Here is a 13,046-nt window from a genome sequence, read left to right as displayed (position 1 = left end):
CAGCGAAGGACTGTGTATTGTTATAATGCTTTGCGTTGAGTCTTTCAAGTGCTAAAACAATTTCAACACCATGCGGTCTTGTTTATTCTGAACAAGAAAGGAACCTCGAGAACTTTTGTTAGGGAGAACAATAATCCGCTAAACGAAAGAAAAAATAGCATCAGCGTGAGGCAAAGGCTTACGCGGTTTCGAAATTGAAATATGTTTCCAGTGATGTTTTGTACTATTACAAAGAACGAATTATGTGTTTGTTTCGACACATCTTTGGTACAATATAAACAAAGACTAGAGAAGAACTAGTGCACGTTGATCGAGCTCCGTTAGCAGGACAGGCAACAACCTTGGCACTCCAGTGAGCGCCTCTAGTGTCAAGGGTTCTGAACACTCATTTACTCGCGATTTTCTGTGGGCAGTGTTAAAAACGGGACGAGACGTGAAGGGTTCTAGGTCTTTACAACGACCATGACGTTTCCGACATTGCGTGCTTTTTCGAACAGATGAAGCACCAACTTGTATGTTTGCCGAACTGGCATTCAGCTTGTATCTGCCGCAAATTTTCCTTGGTTATGACATTGTAGTTCCTGTGAGGGACCAGGACACTGACAAACATTCGCACCAAATGGCAAGGTTTTCGGGCGGTTGTTTATAGCATATATCGATTGTCCCACGATACTTTAGCAAAACGTGAAAAAGAAAGCTTTTTCCGGGCGTGAAAGAAGCCCGCAAACACACGCAAAATTGCCGCGCGACTGACCGCTCGAGGCACTCTGCCTGGAGCGGTCATTCGCGGGCTTTCACGCTCGGAAAAGCACTTACGCAGCATCTATTTAGCAACAGATAGCTGTGTGAGGACTTTATTGCACTACAAGTTTTTGTCCGCAAGTAGCCACACCGGGCCTTAAAGAGCGAGCGCTGCATTTTGTGCTATCCTTCAGATTTTCCATCCTCATTTCTTTCCTTCCATTCGGGCAATCTCCACGGTTTTTTTTGTCGAGGATTTACATGCAATTTAGCACTATGCTGTGAACAAGCTTTCTTCGGGAGCAAAATGTCTAAGGTGATCCTTCTTGATTACGTCCTCATTTCTGCTATTAATAGTTATCTCTTCGATGCGAACTGCGCACCGTCATTTTTTTTTTTTCATCTTTTGGAAAAGAAAAACTTCTTGCGTACCTGAAGGCTCAACAAGTATCCGTCGCTAAGAAATCAAAATTGTATTTATCGTTCTTTAATCTGGTCTCATTATACGTTACTTTTATTCGTATTTTAAAGCACTTTCTCCTATAATAAATTCCAGTGCTTTGCAAATGTTAAACACCTTTATGCCACGGCAAGGCAGTTTATTATGATGTAAAGATAGGTAAATATTACCTCACTGCTCCTTCGTCCATTGCAACTTTCAACGTTTTGGCACGATTAAAAATAAGAGCAAATGGCGCAAGCTGCGCATCTGTTGCCTGAAAGATAAACACAAAGTGGTGTTAATAATGATTGTAAAAGATTGCTACGGAATAACAGAGCGGTTATTTTGAACAGCTAACTTCTAATAACCAAAGAGACTGAAAACTACAAGATTATTCAAGAAAAACTTGCAACAGATGGCATTAAAACACGCTAATACATACGACATCACGTCAAAACCTAACGGGATGCATACAAACAAACAAGAGCGATTTCTGTCAACAGTTCCGTTTGCATGCAGGTGTAATTGTTCTACGTGTGCTGTTACACTTTGATTTTCTATCAGAAAAAGAGGTTAGACATGTTCTTATTTTTGTTTTTTTATAGTGGAGCTGTTTACCTGACGAACCTCTATAAACGAGGCGCATTCATCTTGGCTGGCTAACGTCCTTAAAGTGATCATAAAAATGGCGGCACTGCGTGGTCTCGTGGAGGTGTATCTGGGCACGCTAATGTGCGTAAAAGAAACAAAATATGGCGGCGCTGCGTGGTCTCGTAGGGGGCGTTATCAGGGATGTCTAACGCTCGTAAAGTGAGCAAAAAAGATGGCGGCGCTGCGTGGTCTCGTAGGGGGCGGTATCTGGGATGGCTCCCGCACGTAAAGAGAGCAAAAAAAAAATGGCGGCGCTGCTTGGCCTCATAGGGGGCGGTATCTGGGATGGCTCCCGCACGTAAAGAGAGCAAAAAAATGGCGGCGCTGCGTGGTCTAGTAGGCGGCGGTATCTGGGATGGCTTACGCACTTAAAGTGGGCAAAAAAGATGGCGACGCTGCGCGGTCTCGTAGGGGGCGGCATCTGGGATGGCTCACGCAAGTAAAGTGATAAAGAAAAGTGGCGGCGCTGCGCTGTCTCTTTGGTGGCGGTATCTAGGATGGCTAACGCCCGTAAAGTGGGATAAAAGGTAGCGGCGCTGCGTGGTCTCGTAGGGGGTGGTATTTGGGATGGCTCACACACGTAAAGTGAGCCAAAATAATGGCAGCACTGCATGGTCTTGTAGGGGACGTGCCTGGGATGGCTCACGCCTGTAAAGTCGGCATGAGAGAGTGGGCATGGGAGCAGCGATACGATGTGGTTCACCAACGTCTTTCGTTTTTTCATCTATCTGTGTCCGGTCTTCTTCACTGGCAGCGTCGCTTGGTTTCAGTTCTGTGCTACGACGGAATGCTATCGGTGCTTTTTGACGGGAGTGCGCCGGCGTCAAGTGACAAATACTCCTGCAGCCTATGGAATGCTTGTAGTGCAATCTACAGGCTTGGCGACATGTTGCTTATTGCACAGTCCAGGTGTCCAATTCCTGTGAAGCTGTTTCGCTACGTTGAAGATTTTCTGGTGATCCTTTCTGCCCACCCTAATGAAGCCACAACCCTGTTCGATCAAGTGTTTGAAAAATTCAGGAGCACTTATAGAGCTTTGACGCTGACAAGGGGCCTGAAAAATGCCAGATCCGCTTCCTTGACCATGCACTACACCTCCATGAGGGACATACTTGTTGGATGTATGCCCCGCGTTCCAAAAAACACATTCTCCCCTACCCATGCAATCATTCAAAAGTGATGAAGCGCTCCATTCCCCTAGGGGCCCTTAGAAATGCGGTCGTTCGCTCTTGCCCCCACTCGATGTCTTGTAGCTTCTCCAATCAGGTCCAGCGGCTTAAAGCAAGTTGCTATCCTGCACAACTGCTGCCATCCTTGACGGAAATTTTATTATAAGAGGTTCGTTCCCCCAACAAACAGCGCGAAGCGGTTGATGACATAACCAAAACTGTTGCGATCCCGTATATACATGGTGGTTCCATCGCATCATGAAAGCCGCAGGCCGGACCTGTGTAAAGGTGGTGTTTACCGCGCCTAAGGAGTTAGGAAGGTTGTAAAAAAATTAACGAAAGCCGGAAAACACCTGGACTGTGCAATAAGCAACATGTCGCCAAGCCTGTAGATTGCAGTACCAATGCAGTGTATTCCATTCCCACCTCTTGCGGCTGCACATATAGGGCAAGCAGGACGTTGGATCAATGATCGTTTGCGTGAGCATGCGCACTGTGTCAAGCTTAAGACTAGCAGTAATCTGGCCGTTCATTGTGCAAAGTGTGGCTGCTCACCCCTCCTGGACGACACACATGTGTTTAAAAGGTACAGCAATCAAATGGCCAGAGAAATCTTTGAGGCATTTTCAACGTGTCAATTAGAAGCCGCCTGTGTTAGTTACCCTTCCATAGCTCTTCGTGACAAAGAACTTAAGGGCAAGCTGTAGCTCGGTCCCAACTCCAACGTGGTCTATTCAAGTACATGTTAACGCAAAACGTTTTTCTGAGATAACCACTTGACCGATTTTGATGAACTTTGTTGCATTTGAGAGAGAAATTTGAATTCTAGTGATTGCTGGAAGCGGAATTTCGATTTAGGGCTTGAGTATTGTTAAAAAATTCAAATATTCGACAGTTTGAAAATAGAAGCACGAAGTTTACAAATTCATAGCTCTGCATCATATCGCGGTTCTGTAAACGGCATCCATTAGATCATTCAAAGGGGACACATTCGATATGTCATTTTAGATGTTACGTTAATTTATTACGTTGGTTGCAAGGGTTCTGCAAAAGCTGTATTTCCATATTACTAAACTTTTTGATATTCATGTGTAGCATCAATTTTGTCCGCTTTAGATGTACTATTAGATGCAATTCACGGAATTGTATAATCATTTTTCGTTCTTGAGTTAAAGAGTTGTAAAGTTGATAGTTTCGTTTCTTGAATATTTAACATTTTTGCCAATATTCAATAAAAAATTGACCACAAACTAAAAAAATTCAAAACCAGCAGTCACTAGAATTTAAGCTTTTCTTTGAAATGCAACAAACGTCGTCAAATTTGGTGCAGTGGTTGCCGAGAAAAACGAATTCTCCTTTTACATGTATTTAGATAGGAGCACCCGAGCGAGAGCTTCCGCTTAAGTTCCTTAGAAGTTAATCAGTTTGGCCTGTGTCCATTATGTATATGGTTACATTTGTATTGTTTAATGTTATTGACGCATGCGCAGCAGGAGTTCACCGATGATGACTCTCCTTCCCTTTGTTGTTTTGCTCTCTTTATGCCCGTTGCGAATTATATATATTTGCGCAGGCTTCAATAAAGGTGTTGTTGGCAGTCAGCGCTTGTCCTGTGTCCTCCCTTGTCCGTGTTTTTGACGCTGTTTTAAATAGGAATGATCTGTACCAACTTGCTCGCACCCAAACCCTTCTGAGAATTTGCATTCATCTTTTTTCTTGTTTTCTCACGCATCAAGCAACTCAACGGTATTTAATATCAGTGGCTCACTTCGGCCAAGACTAACTTCTCGTAATATGAATTTGTTCACGAGTTGGGTCAAATAGTTTTTGAAGAGAAAACAGCCTTAAACGTCATTCATGCAGCTGCCTGATATGGACATTGGGCGAAAAAGCCGGTGCCCGTAGTCTGTGCTAACGTCGCATTGCCTGCGGCACCACGTCATGAGCTGCGCCTCGACGGAGCAGATCGGGAGAAAAAAATTTAAAACACCTCCTTCCACGCAAGTGCGCCAGGTGTTGTGTGAGGAAATAGGGCATTGCCGGTGACGCCATGCCACCCTCGCTCTCGAAAGCCTGCGTTATCCCCGCGCGTTCCTTGCCGGCGCAAACTCCCGCCTGCGTTTTAACCGCTCCGCGGTAGTCCCTAAAAAAGCAATAAAGTATTAAAAAACGCAAAAAATTCGAAAGGAATAACGTTGGCGGTATTGAGCTTCGAACTCATGGCCCTGCGCTCAGAAGCCGACTGTCTTGTCCAATGGGCTGAACCAACGCTCTTTCTTTCGTTTATTATAACCACATATATATATATATATATATATATATATATATATATATATATATATATATATATATATATATATATATATATATATATATATATATATATATGAAATTTCTGCGGCTGTTTTGCAGAAGAGAGTGCCCCGGGCGAGCGCACATCATCGTTATGCAAATTCTCTTTTTCTAAGAACGCAAGTGCCATGCATTCCAGAGTTTTTCGCTGGTTTCCTAACATAGAGTGAACGGGAATCGGGCATATACGTAGAGACCATCTCTTGCTGCAGACGCTTCTGCCAAACCTGCCATCTCTTGCTACAGACACGTTCGCCATAAAGCAGTGAACTTGCATCACAAAAGTGGGTCCACGCCTGTTTCGCGCTTTCTAGCGCTAGGATGTAGTCATTTCGCATCTCTAAATTTTAATACAAGCTTAGTAATATCAGCGTTTGAACACTGGTATTAATAATATAGCGGGCTTGCCCCCGGCGTTAAGGTGGTAGTCCAGATACAAAAAGTCAGTTTTTTTTCACAACATTTATTTGTTGTTGGTTTTTTACTTTTTAAACATGGCAACACATTTAGCACTATGTTGCAAAAATCATCTTCCCCTACTCATTAGGGCGGGATCGGAGTTTTTCAACCTGTACCCTCGCATTGCGCAACCGAAAATCAGTACTATTTCTTGTATATAAATTTTAATGAAAATATTTTCTGTTTTTGTTTTGTGCTCGAGCAGGCAGAAAACAAAAGGAGACTCCCGTGCATACCGTGGGGGCTCCAGCTATTAAGCTTGTGCATTTTAGGCCTCTGTGTAGTTTTGACACCTTTCACGTGGTTTAAACATTCGTTTACGTTTTTCTCAAAACAATGTTTTGCTCCATGTCATGTTACGCAAACTCTAGTACATCTTTTTTTAATTATTATTTCAATAAGAAATCTTGCAGGCTCATTCCTCACATAGATATGTGTGCAATAAACTGGGACACAACAATTTGTGCAGTATTTTTGCATTTGCAGCTTACTTTGCAAACAAATTTCGTCCATATTGGCATTTTTTCACTAGGCTAATTTTTTTTCAGATATTACATTACATGATAGATATTTATCACATTGTATTTATCCCAGCTCATTGCACAGGTCCGCGACATAGCCACATAAATGCCAAAGCTTTACTCCATTAAACAAACCATTAGTTATTAGTTATTTATCACTGCTGGCGCGACAAGTACTTTTACTACATTTTATGAGAAAAATCACCTTCCAAATATAAAATTAACAATTTTCTGCAATTTCTGTAGTTGCGTAAGCTAAGTAAGACTTGCTTATTTAGCAAAGATGGTTCTTTTAATTCTGGCTTCCGTCTTAAGGGTTTGTGTGTGTGTGTGTGTGTGTGTGTGTGTGTGTGTGTGTGTGTGTGTGTGTGTGTGTGTGTGTGTGTGTGTGTGTGCGTGGCCTATCACCTTAAAGGGAAGCTGAAAGGTTTTCCAGAAAAAAATGAGTGAACATCTGTACATAATAGTTTTCAACCCTCCGAATTCGAATATCGTATCGAAATTGAGCGAAAGAAAGCGCAAATATATTTTATTTCGACGAAAAGTGCAGCAGCGGACACGCCCAGCTCGCGTGTCTCGTTTCCGCCTGTGATTGGTCGGGCGCCTCGTGACGTCAACACTAGTGTTCGTCCGAACCTACCGCTGCCGCTACACATGAAGCGCGGTGCCAGGTAGTTTGGTGCTGTTTTTCTGAGACGGTAATGGAAAATTTAGAGAGACTGCGTTTTTCTAAGGAGTTCGGCGTTACTCCCTACATGTACGAGCCGATTGCGAAGAGCGGACCTCTCGAAGAAGCAAACGATGCTAGTGCGAGCAGTGCTTTCGACGCGAACGAAAGCGAAGTCGTGGGATCTCCTCGTGTTGGAAATGCTCTTTGGTGAGTATGTTTTTTGCAAAGCGATCTAGTGATCTCGCCGATCTTTCGCCGATCTAGTCAGCTCGTTTCCGGTCAAACAACTGTAGTGTTGTGTTACTGCATGCCTCCTCGTGGAACGTAAGCGGGGATGCGATCGACGGCATTTGTGCGCTGTCCAATGCTGTCGGCAATTTACAAACACGGTTTAAACGCGTGAAAAGCTTCCCGGTTCATGCAGTACGTGTAGTGACCATCTGTGCGCCATTCGCACACTATTCGTAACCGAAGTCGTAAAGGCGGCGAATTCCGTCGGCTACGTGAGACGGTCGGTTCCTCGCTGTGCGCGAGAGAAGGGGGGAGCGTAGCGTCCTGGCGTGCGCCGGCTTTCCAGCACATGCAAACTCTACATTTGCACTGCGTTATGGTAGCTGTATGCAGGCTGTTTTACAACACACGTGCAAATAGAAAATTCGCGGCGCTTTGCGACGAAACTTGCGTCAAGGGCGGGAGATAAACATGCACCTTCCGTTCGCCGTGCTAACACGAAGGAGCTCGTAGTAAATCAAAATCCAGGTTTGGGCGAGTTCGTGTATTTATAAGACCTTCCAACACCAGTTATCATCAGTCAGTCCGCACTCGTGTCGTCTTTGTTTTCGTAGCTCCGATCTTCTCGCGCGGCGTTTAGAAATCCTGCTAGTGGCAAGTAGTCCTTTCTTATTCTGTGGCCATATACAGCAACTGCGCAGGCCGAATTGCAGGGCTGGCCGTGTACTGCCACTCTACATACACGCAGACGCACAAACAAAGGAATGCAGGGTCGATCGAAGCAGATTACGATGGCACGCACGCAGAAACAAGCACGGTCAGGCACGGTCGCGGAGGCTGCGAAGGAACGGAACACTAGTGTTGACGTCACAACACCGCGGTTTCCGGTCTCCGCTCGCATCGTCAGCGTCAGCAGCAGCGCGCGGCATTCGACGGGGGGCGGATCTACAGCGCAATTTTAACCGACGATTACGTCGCTCCTACTTGAACCCCCCCCCCCCCCCAAATTTTACCTACATGGTTTATAATGTTCCCGCATCCGTATATGAGCGTCTTATTGAATTCGACAGACTCTTCAGCTTCCCTTTAAGATGTCATGCTGCTTGGACCGAAATTAGCAAGCCCCGATTGACGAAAGCAGTGGCGCAAAAATCACTGTGGCTTACACGGGAGCGCCTCCATTAGATTCCATGGCAGTCTGACAAGGTAGCATGACGTCACAGATCAAAGAGTGCCGGCCTTGCGGTATCTAGGAGGCGTTTTCCTGGCGTCTCAACGCGCCCGGCTTCCCCCGCGAGGGGATCATAATTCTATGCTCCACTCGGCGGCGGTCCTTTGGGCATTAATGCCCTCGCATTCACAACTGATAAGAAGTGCTTAGGTGTCCTCTGGACAAGCTACACTCTAAGAAAAGTTTACACCCTTTGGAGTTTTTTTTTTCCAGACGACAATATTCGTCATCTGCCTTGCCCACATTTCCTTCCTTGAAAACGCTGCGCTTGTTACTTTCCTGTCGGGAATGCTATGTCATGCTGATAACGCGCGCGCCATTCGTTACTGGAAAGGAACGGGCTCGCCGCGTTAAAGAAAGAAAATGCGGACAAGACAGATGACGTTTATTGTTGTGTGGCAAATATACACCCCAAAGGCTGCAACTGCTTTTTGAGTGTAGCGTGGACATTTGGACTACTCCGACATAGATGCCCTATACTGGGCGAAGCCCGTGCGAGCACAAGCAGTCAATTAATTTCACTTCTTTTCCAACATCTTAACTACCTGTGTTTTAATTGCGACACCTTCGCAAGTTCAATTCCAGTTGATGTCCAGAGATGCGCCTCGAATGCGCCACGCTAGTAACGCATCACAAAAATGTCCGTGGTGGCGTCTGCAGTTACCGTTACAATGGACATTAGCATCCGCCTGAACTTACCACAAACTGGCGTTTTTAGGCGCTCAATTCTGTTAGAGATGGCACAAAATACAACCTGTGCATTGCTGTACACAAACGTTAGTTCTTACACTGTTGCTGTTCAATGTTGCGGTGTCTGGATGAAAAAATGTCAATGTCTCCAATCCAGCAGTAAACTGGAAAAAAAATTTAAGGGTCATAAATGCACTGCACAATACAATGTATCAGATATAAATGGACACAAATCTATTGGACTGACGCGATTTAGGCGACTTCTTTAATCTGAGAATACCTATTAAACATACGAAAAAAATTTTTTTTCGGCTTTCACTGCACTGATGTTGACGGGGCTTGCTGCTTTGTAAAAGAAAAAACAAAGCCACGTGCGGAGGTTGTTTGAAGTAGGCTGTTGATTTAGGTAATCAATGAATAACACAAGTTTTAAAAATCGAAAAATCGAAGAAAAGGGTAAAGTCCAGTTTCACCATTACAAGTGATACGGAAATTAAAATTCGTCTACATAAATATAGAACGCCCATCACACATCCCTCTTGAGTTATACTACTAAAATTTTAAGCAGATTTTTGCGAAATCCTTGTAAGGTGACTAGAAACTTCATATACATTTAAACCAATATATCACACACGAGTGCTTCAGATCGTTACCTATCATCGCGAATTTTTTAAAAAAAACACACAGGCGCTAAATAAACAGTCCGTTTGCTGCAGTTATAGAAGCTGACTTCGTGTTCTAAAAGCAAACACACATTTTTTTTATCGGTGGCGCTCATTACTCAATGCATTTTCACGCCTCATATGTATTTGAATATGGAAATCTTAGTTGGCTTCGAGGTAAACCGTCCCCTTAGTGCACGTTGAATTCTCTGACTGAAGTTTGACCTGGGTAGGCTCGTACAATGTGTTTTTGGTGATGCGATGAAAATTGCTTCAAGCACTAACATGCATTTCACAGCAGGATAAATTTGGTCGCCTCAAAAGGTCACGGTGACTGCACACTGGACGCCTTTCCTTCAGCCAGTGTAATAAAGCTGGTGTGGAATGTCCACTGTATTTCGGCCTACAAAAAAGCTGTAAAGCAGTTTCTCGTTACCATTAAAATGTTCGGGGTTAATTGTTTCTCACGACCTGTTTGCATCTTACCATGTAACACAGTGCTTCAATATTGCTAAAAGGGATTTAGGTTATTGTGGCTTTAATAAGAGTTCACAAGGGTAAAATGAAAAAAAGTGGCGGAATAACCCTTCAGTGGTTCGGTTTTCTCAAATCGCGCGGATAGCGTGATCACGTTGTAGTTGCAGTGAAGATACAGACAGTAGAAATACCGAGCGCGACTTCACTGCTTTATTTGGCGAACTTGTGCGCAGAAAGACAAGTGACACTCAAACCACAGCTATAGCGACGAACACACTTGTTAGGCATCGGAATATACTATTTATACCTCACTCATCGTTTATCCCATCCTAACATTTAGTGCTCGCGTACGCTCCAGAATGTACAAAACTGTTCGCGTCTCGTACAAAATGAAACTAGACAAAAAATTATTTCGCTAAACAATGCCTGCCGTCATTCCCGAGAGCTTTTGTACATGACGGCGAGTTTTCCGCTGAACGATTAACATTGTTCAGTGGTAAAACCGTCAAAAAGGAGCACTTGGAAACAGAAACGAGCTATGCGTGTAAGTGCCCTTTCTGAAATGTTTACCTGAAGCTGCACGCAGACCATGAGTGCGAAAGAAGGGACACGAATAAAAAGGAAAATTTTGAAGCAATCAATAATTAAGCACCAGAGTGCGTTAGCGTGCGCACAATGGTTTCAGGCCCATGGCATGTGCACGACTTGAGGTTGTGGGCGGTGCCGCTGTGATTGCATAATGCCGCCGAGCAGGACTGCGCTATTGCGCCAAGATATTGGACGATTTTCTATGGTCCGATATAATGTCGCAGTAATTTTTCACGAAGTCAACGTCGCCATATTCGTGTACATACATAAACGCGCTTGACGGGCTTGTATTCTACATAGAGTCGTCGGATATTACTGGTTCGGCTATTAATTTTTTTTCTGGTTCTTAATGCGCAGCCATTTGAGCTCTCGGGCTTTTTTCGAATCACCAAAAGTTTATTTCACGAAACTCATTCGCATGGCCAACTTATCTTGGAATTGGCGCCAACGATTCCAAGATGCGCTAAAAGGATAGCTATGTTGAGGTAAATTTTTTTTCGCTGATGGTCGATAGTCTGGGGTGCCATAACTTGAAACTGTTCAAAACTTTTCTATTCCAATTCTGCAATCAGCCCTCCACGATTGGTGAAAAATTTTTTTGGACCACCCCACTTCACCTGTCTGTCACTCGACGTCACGAAAACCGTGACAGCTACCCACCTGATATGACTTGTGCACACTGATTATGCATGATTTCACCGAACAAAAGAAAAATAGTTACTTCTGATTCGACGCCTTTTTGCCATGAGCCTTCGGCTATCGGTCAAAAGCTTTCGGACTGCACCCACCACTTTCACCTGCCTATCATGCGACGTCACAAAACCGCAAAGACTCACCGCGTCAAAGAGACGTGTACGCGTTAAAGATGCATTAATAGGCCGAACAAAACTGAATTTTCTTCTGAATAGCCTCACGCTGCCCCGTTCCGAAATGAATAAAAGATGGCTGCCGCCGATCGCGCAGGCACTGGCTACTCGCACCTGCCGGAGAGCATGGGTTTATTTGCGTGCAATAAAACTTCTTGCCTCGCCGTGTAATGTTTTCGAGCACTTTAGACACATTTACGATCTCGTTTTGCCTACTCTTCTATGCTGAGGATCCGTTTCAGCGTCATTCTCAAGCTTCCGTTTCATGCCGCCGCGATTGTCGACAAGCCACCGCAAGCTAAGGGAAGGCGGACCACTAACGGACGCTGGCACCACCCTCTTCATCCGGTTAGCGATTTTCGGTGCAGCGGCTCCCATCGAATCCCTCTGCACTTGAGCGTGCTCCTCGCTTCTTGTGAGCCAATTAGATAAGACAAGCCGCTAAGTGTAGGCAATGTTATTCGTTTTTCAAGCAAACAAAAGTGACCTCCTATGAACGAAACACCATTTGATTGGTCTGTTCAGACAACCCTGTGGGTGACCGCGCGATGCTTGCGTGGGCGGTTACGCAAATTTGACGTCTGCAGAGTGGAATAAAAACATATTGGAACAGTTTTACGTTATAGGGCCCCTGGGGTCAAACGTAATCGCGCGGGTTGCTCCAATGGCGTCAATGGCGTTATTTCCTGCTCACCCTTGTTAGAGTCAACAGTTATGTACAAAACTACGGCATTCAATGTACTGTGGTCCACGTGGAAGTGCATCGCTAGTATACCAGCGTTTTCTTTCTTCATGCGCTCCGTAATGCTATTCGTCTGGCAGTAATGGGCGGTTGTACAGCGGCAGCTTGTCTGGCTGTGTTGTATGATCGTCTGATAAAGTTTCGCTGTACAAGGTGTCTCTCTATCGCTGATGAGGACACCGGCAGCACAATGTCGTCGCAGGAAGAATTTAAGCCTTCCGACCGCACTGTCCTTGTTCTGGCGTTTTCCTTTCGGTGTAGCGGTAATGTACTCAGTGGCAAGGACAACTGAAATGTTTTTGAATGCTGACGCCCCAATCATTGAGTCCATCCCGATTTGCTTGAACGGTTGGCATGGAGATCGACTAGGCTGCGGCAACCCGTCGAACACGACAGCCTCGTCGTGTCTTGATTTACTGGGGGACGTCGGCGGTCTGGCGCGTCTATTATTTATCATCATCACCATCATTAGCCTGGTTACGCCCACTGCAGGGCAAAGGCCTCACCCATACTTCTCCAACAACCCCGGTCATGTACTAATTGTGGCCATGCCG

At 44.8% G+C, this 13,046-nt stretch overlaps 1 protein-coding gene across 3 annotated transcripts in view; it reads right to left on the bottom strand.

Annotated features, from left to right (window-relative positions):
* Positions 1–13,046, bottom strand: part of LOC142576615 (uncharacterized) — a 501,274-nt gene that overhangs the window by 116,752 nt on the left and 371,476 nt on the right. For all 3 annotated transcript variants that reach the window (XM_075686816.1, XM_075686815.1, XM_075686817.1), the window contains exons 13-14: positions 9,256–9,321; positions 1,372–1,457 (exon numbers count right to left, since the gene is read on the bottom strand). In XM_075686816.1, coding sequence (XP_075542931.1) covers positions 1,372–1,457; positions 9,256–9,321 — 152 coding nt within the window. The remainder of the gene's footprint in view (positions 1–1,371; positions 1,458–9,255; positions 9,322–13,046) is intronic.

Source organism: Dermacentor variabilis, chromosome 3 (genome assembly GCF_050947875.1).
Source record: "Dermacentor variabilis isolate Ectoservices chromosome 3, ASM5094787v1, whole genome shotgun sequence".
In the NCBI taxonomy this organism is placed as follows: Eukaryota; Metazoa; Arthropoda; class Arachnida; order Ixodida; family Ixodidae; genus Dermacentor; species Dermacentor variabilis.
The sequence above is the reverse complement of the archived record's forward strand: the minus strand, read 5'-3'. Positions and strand labels throughout refer to the sequence as shown.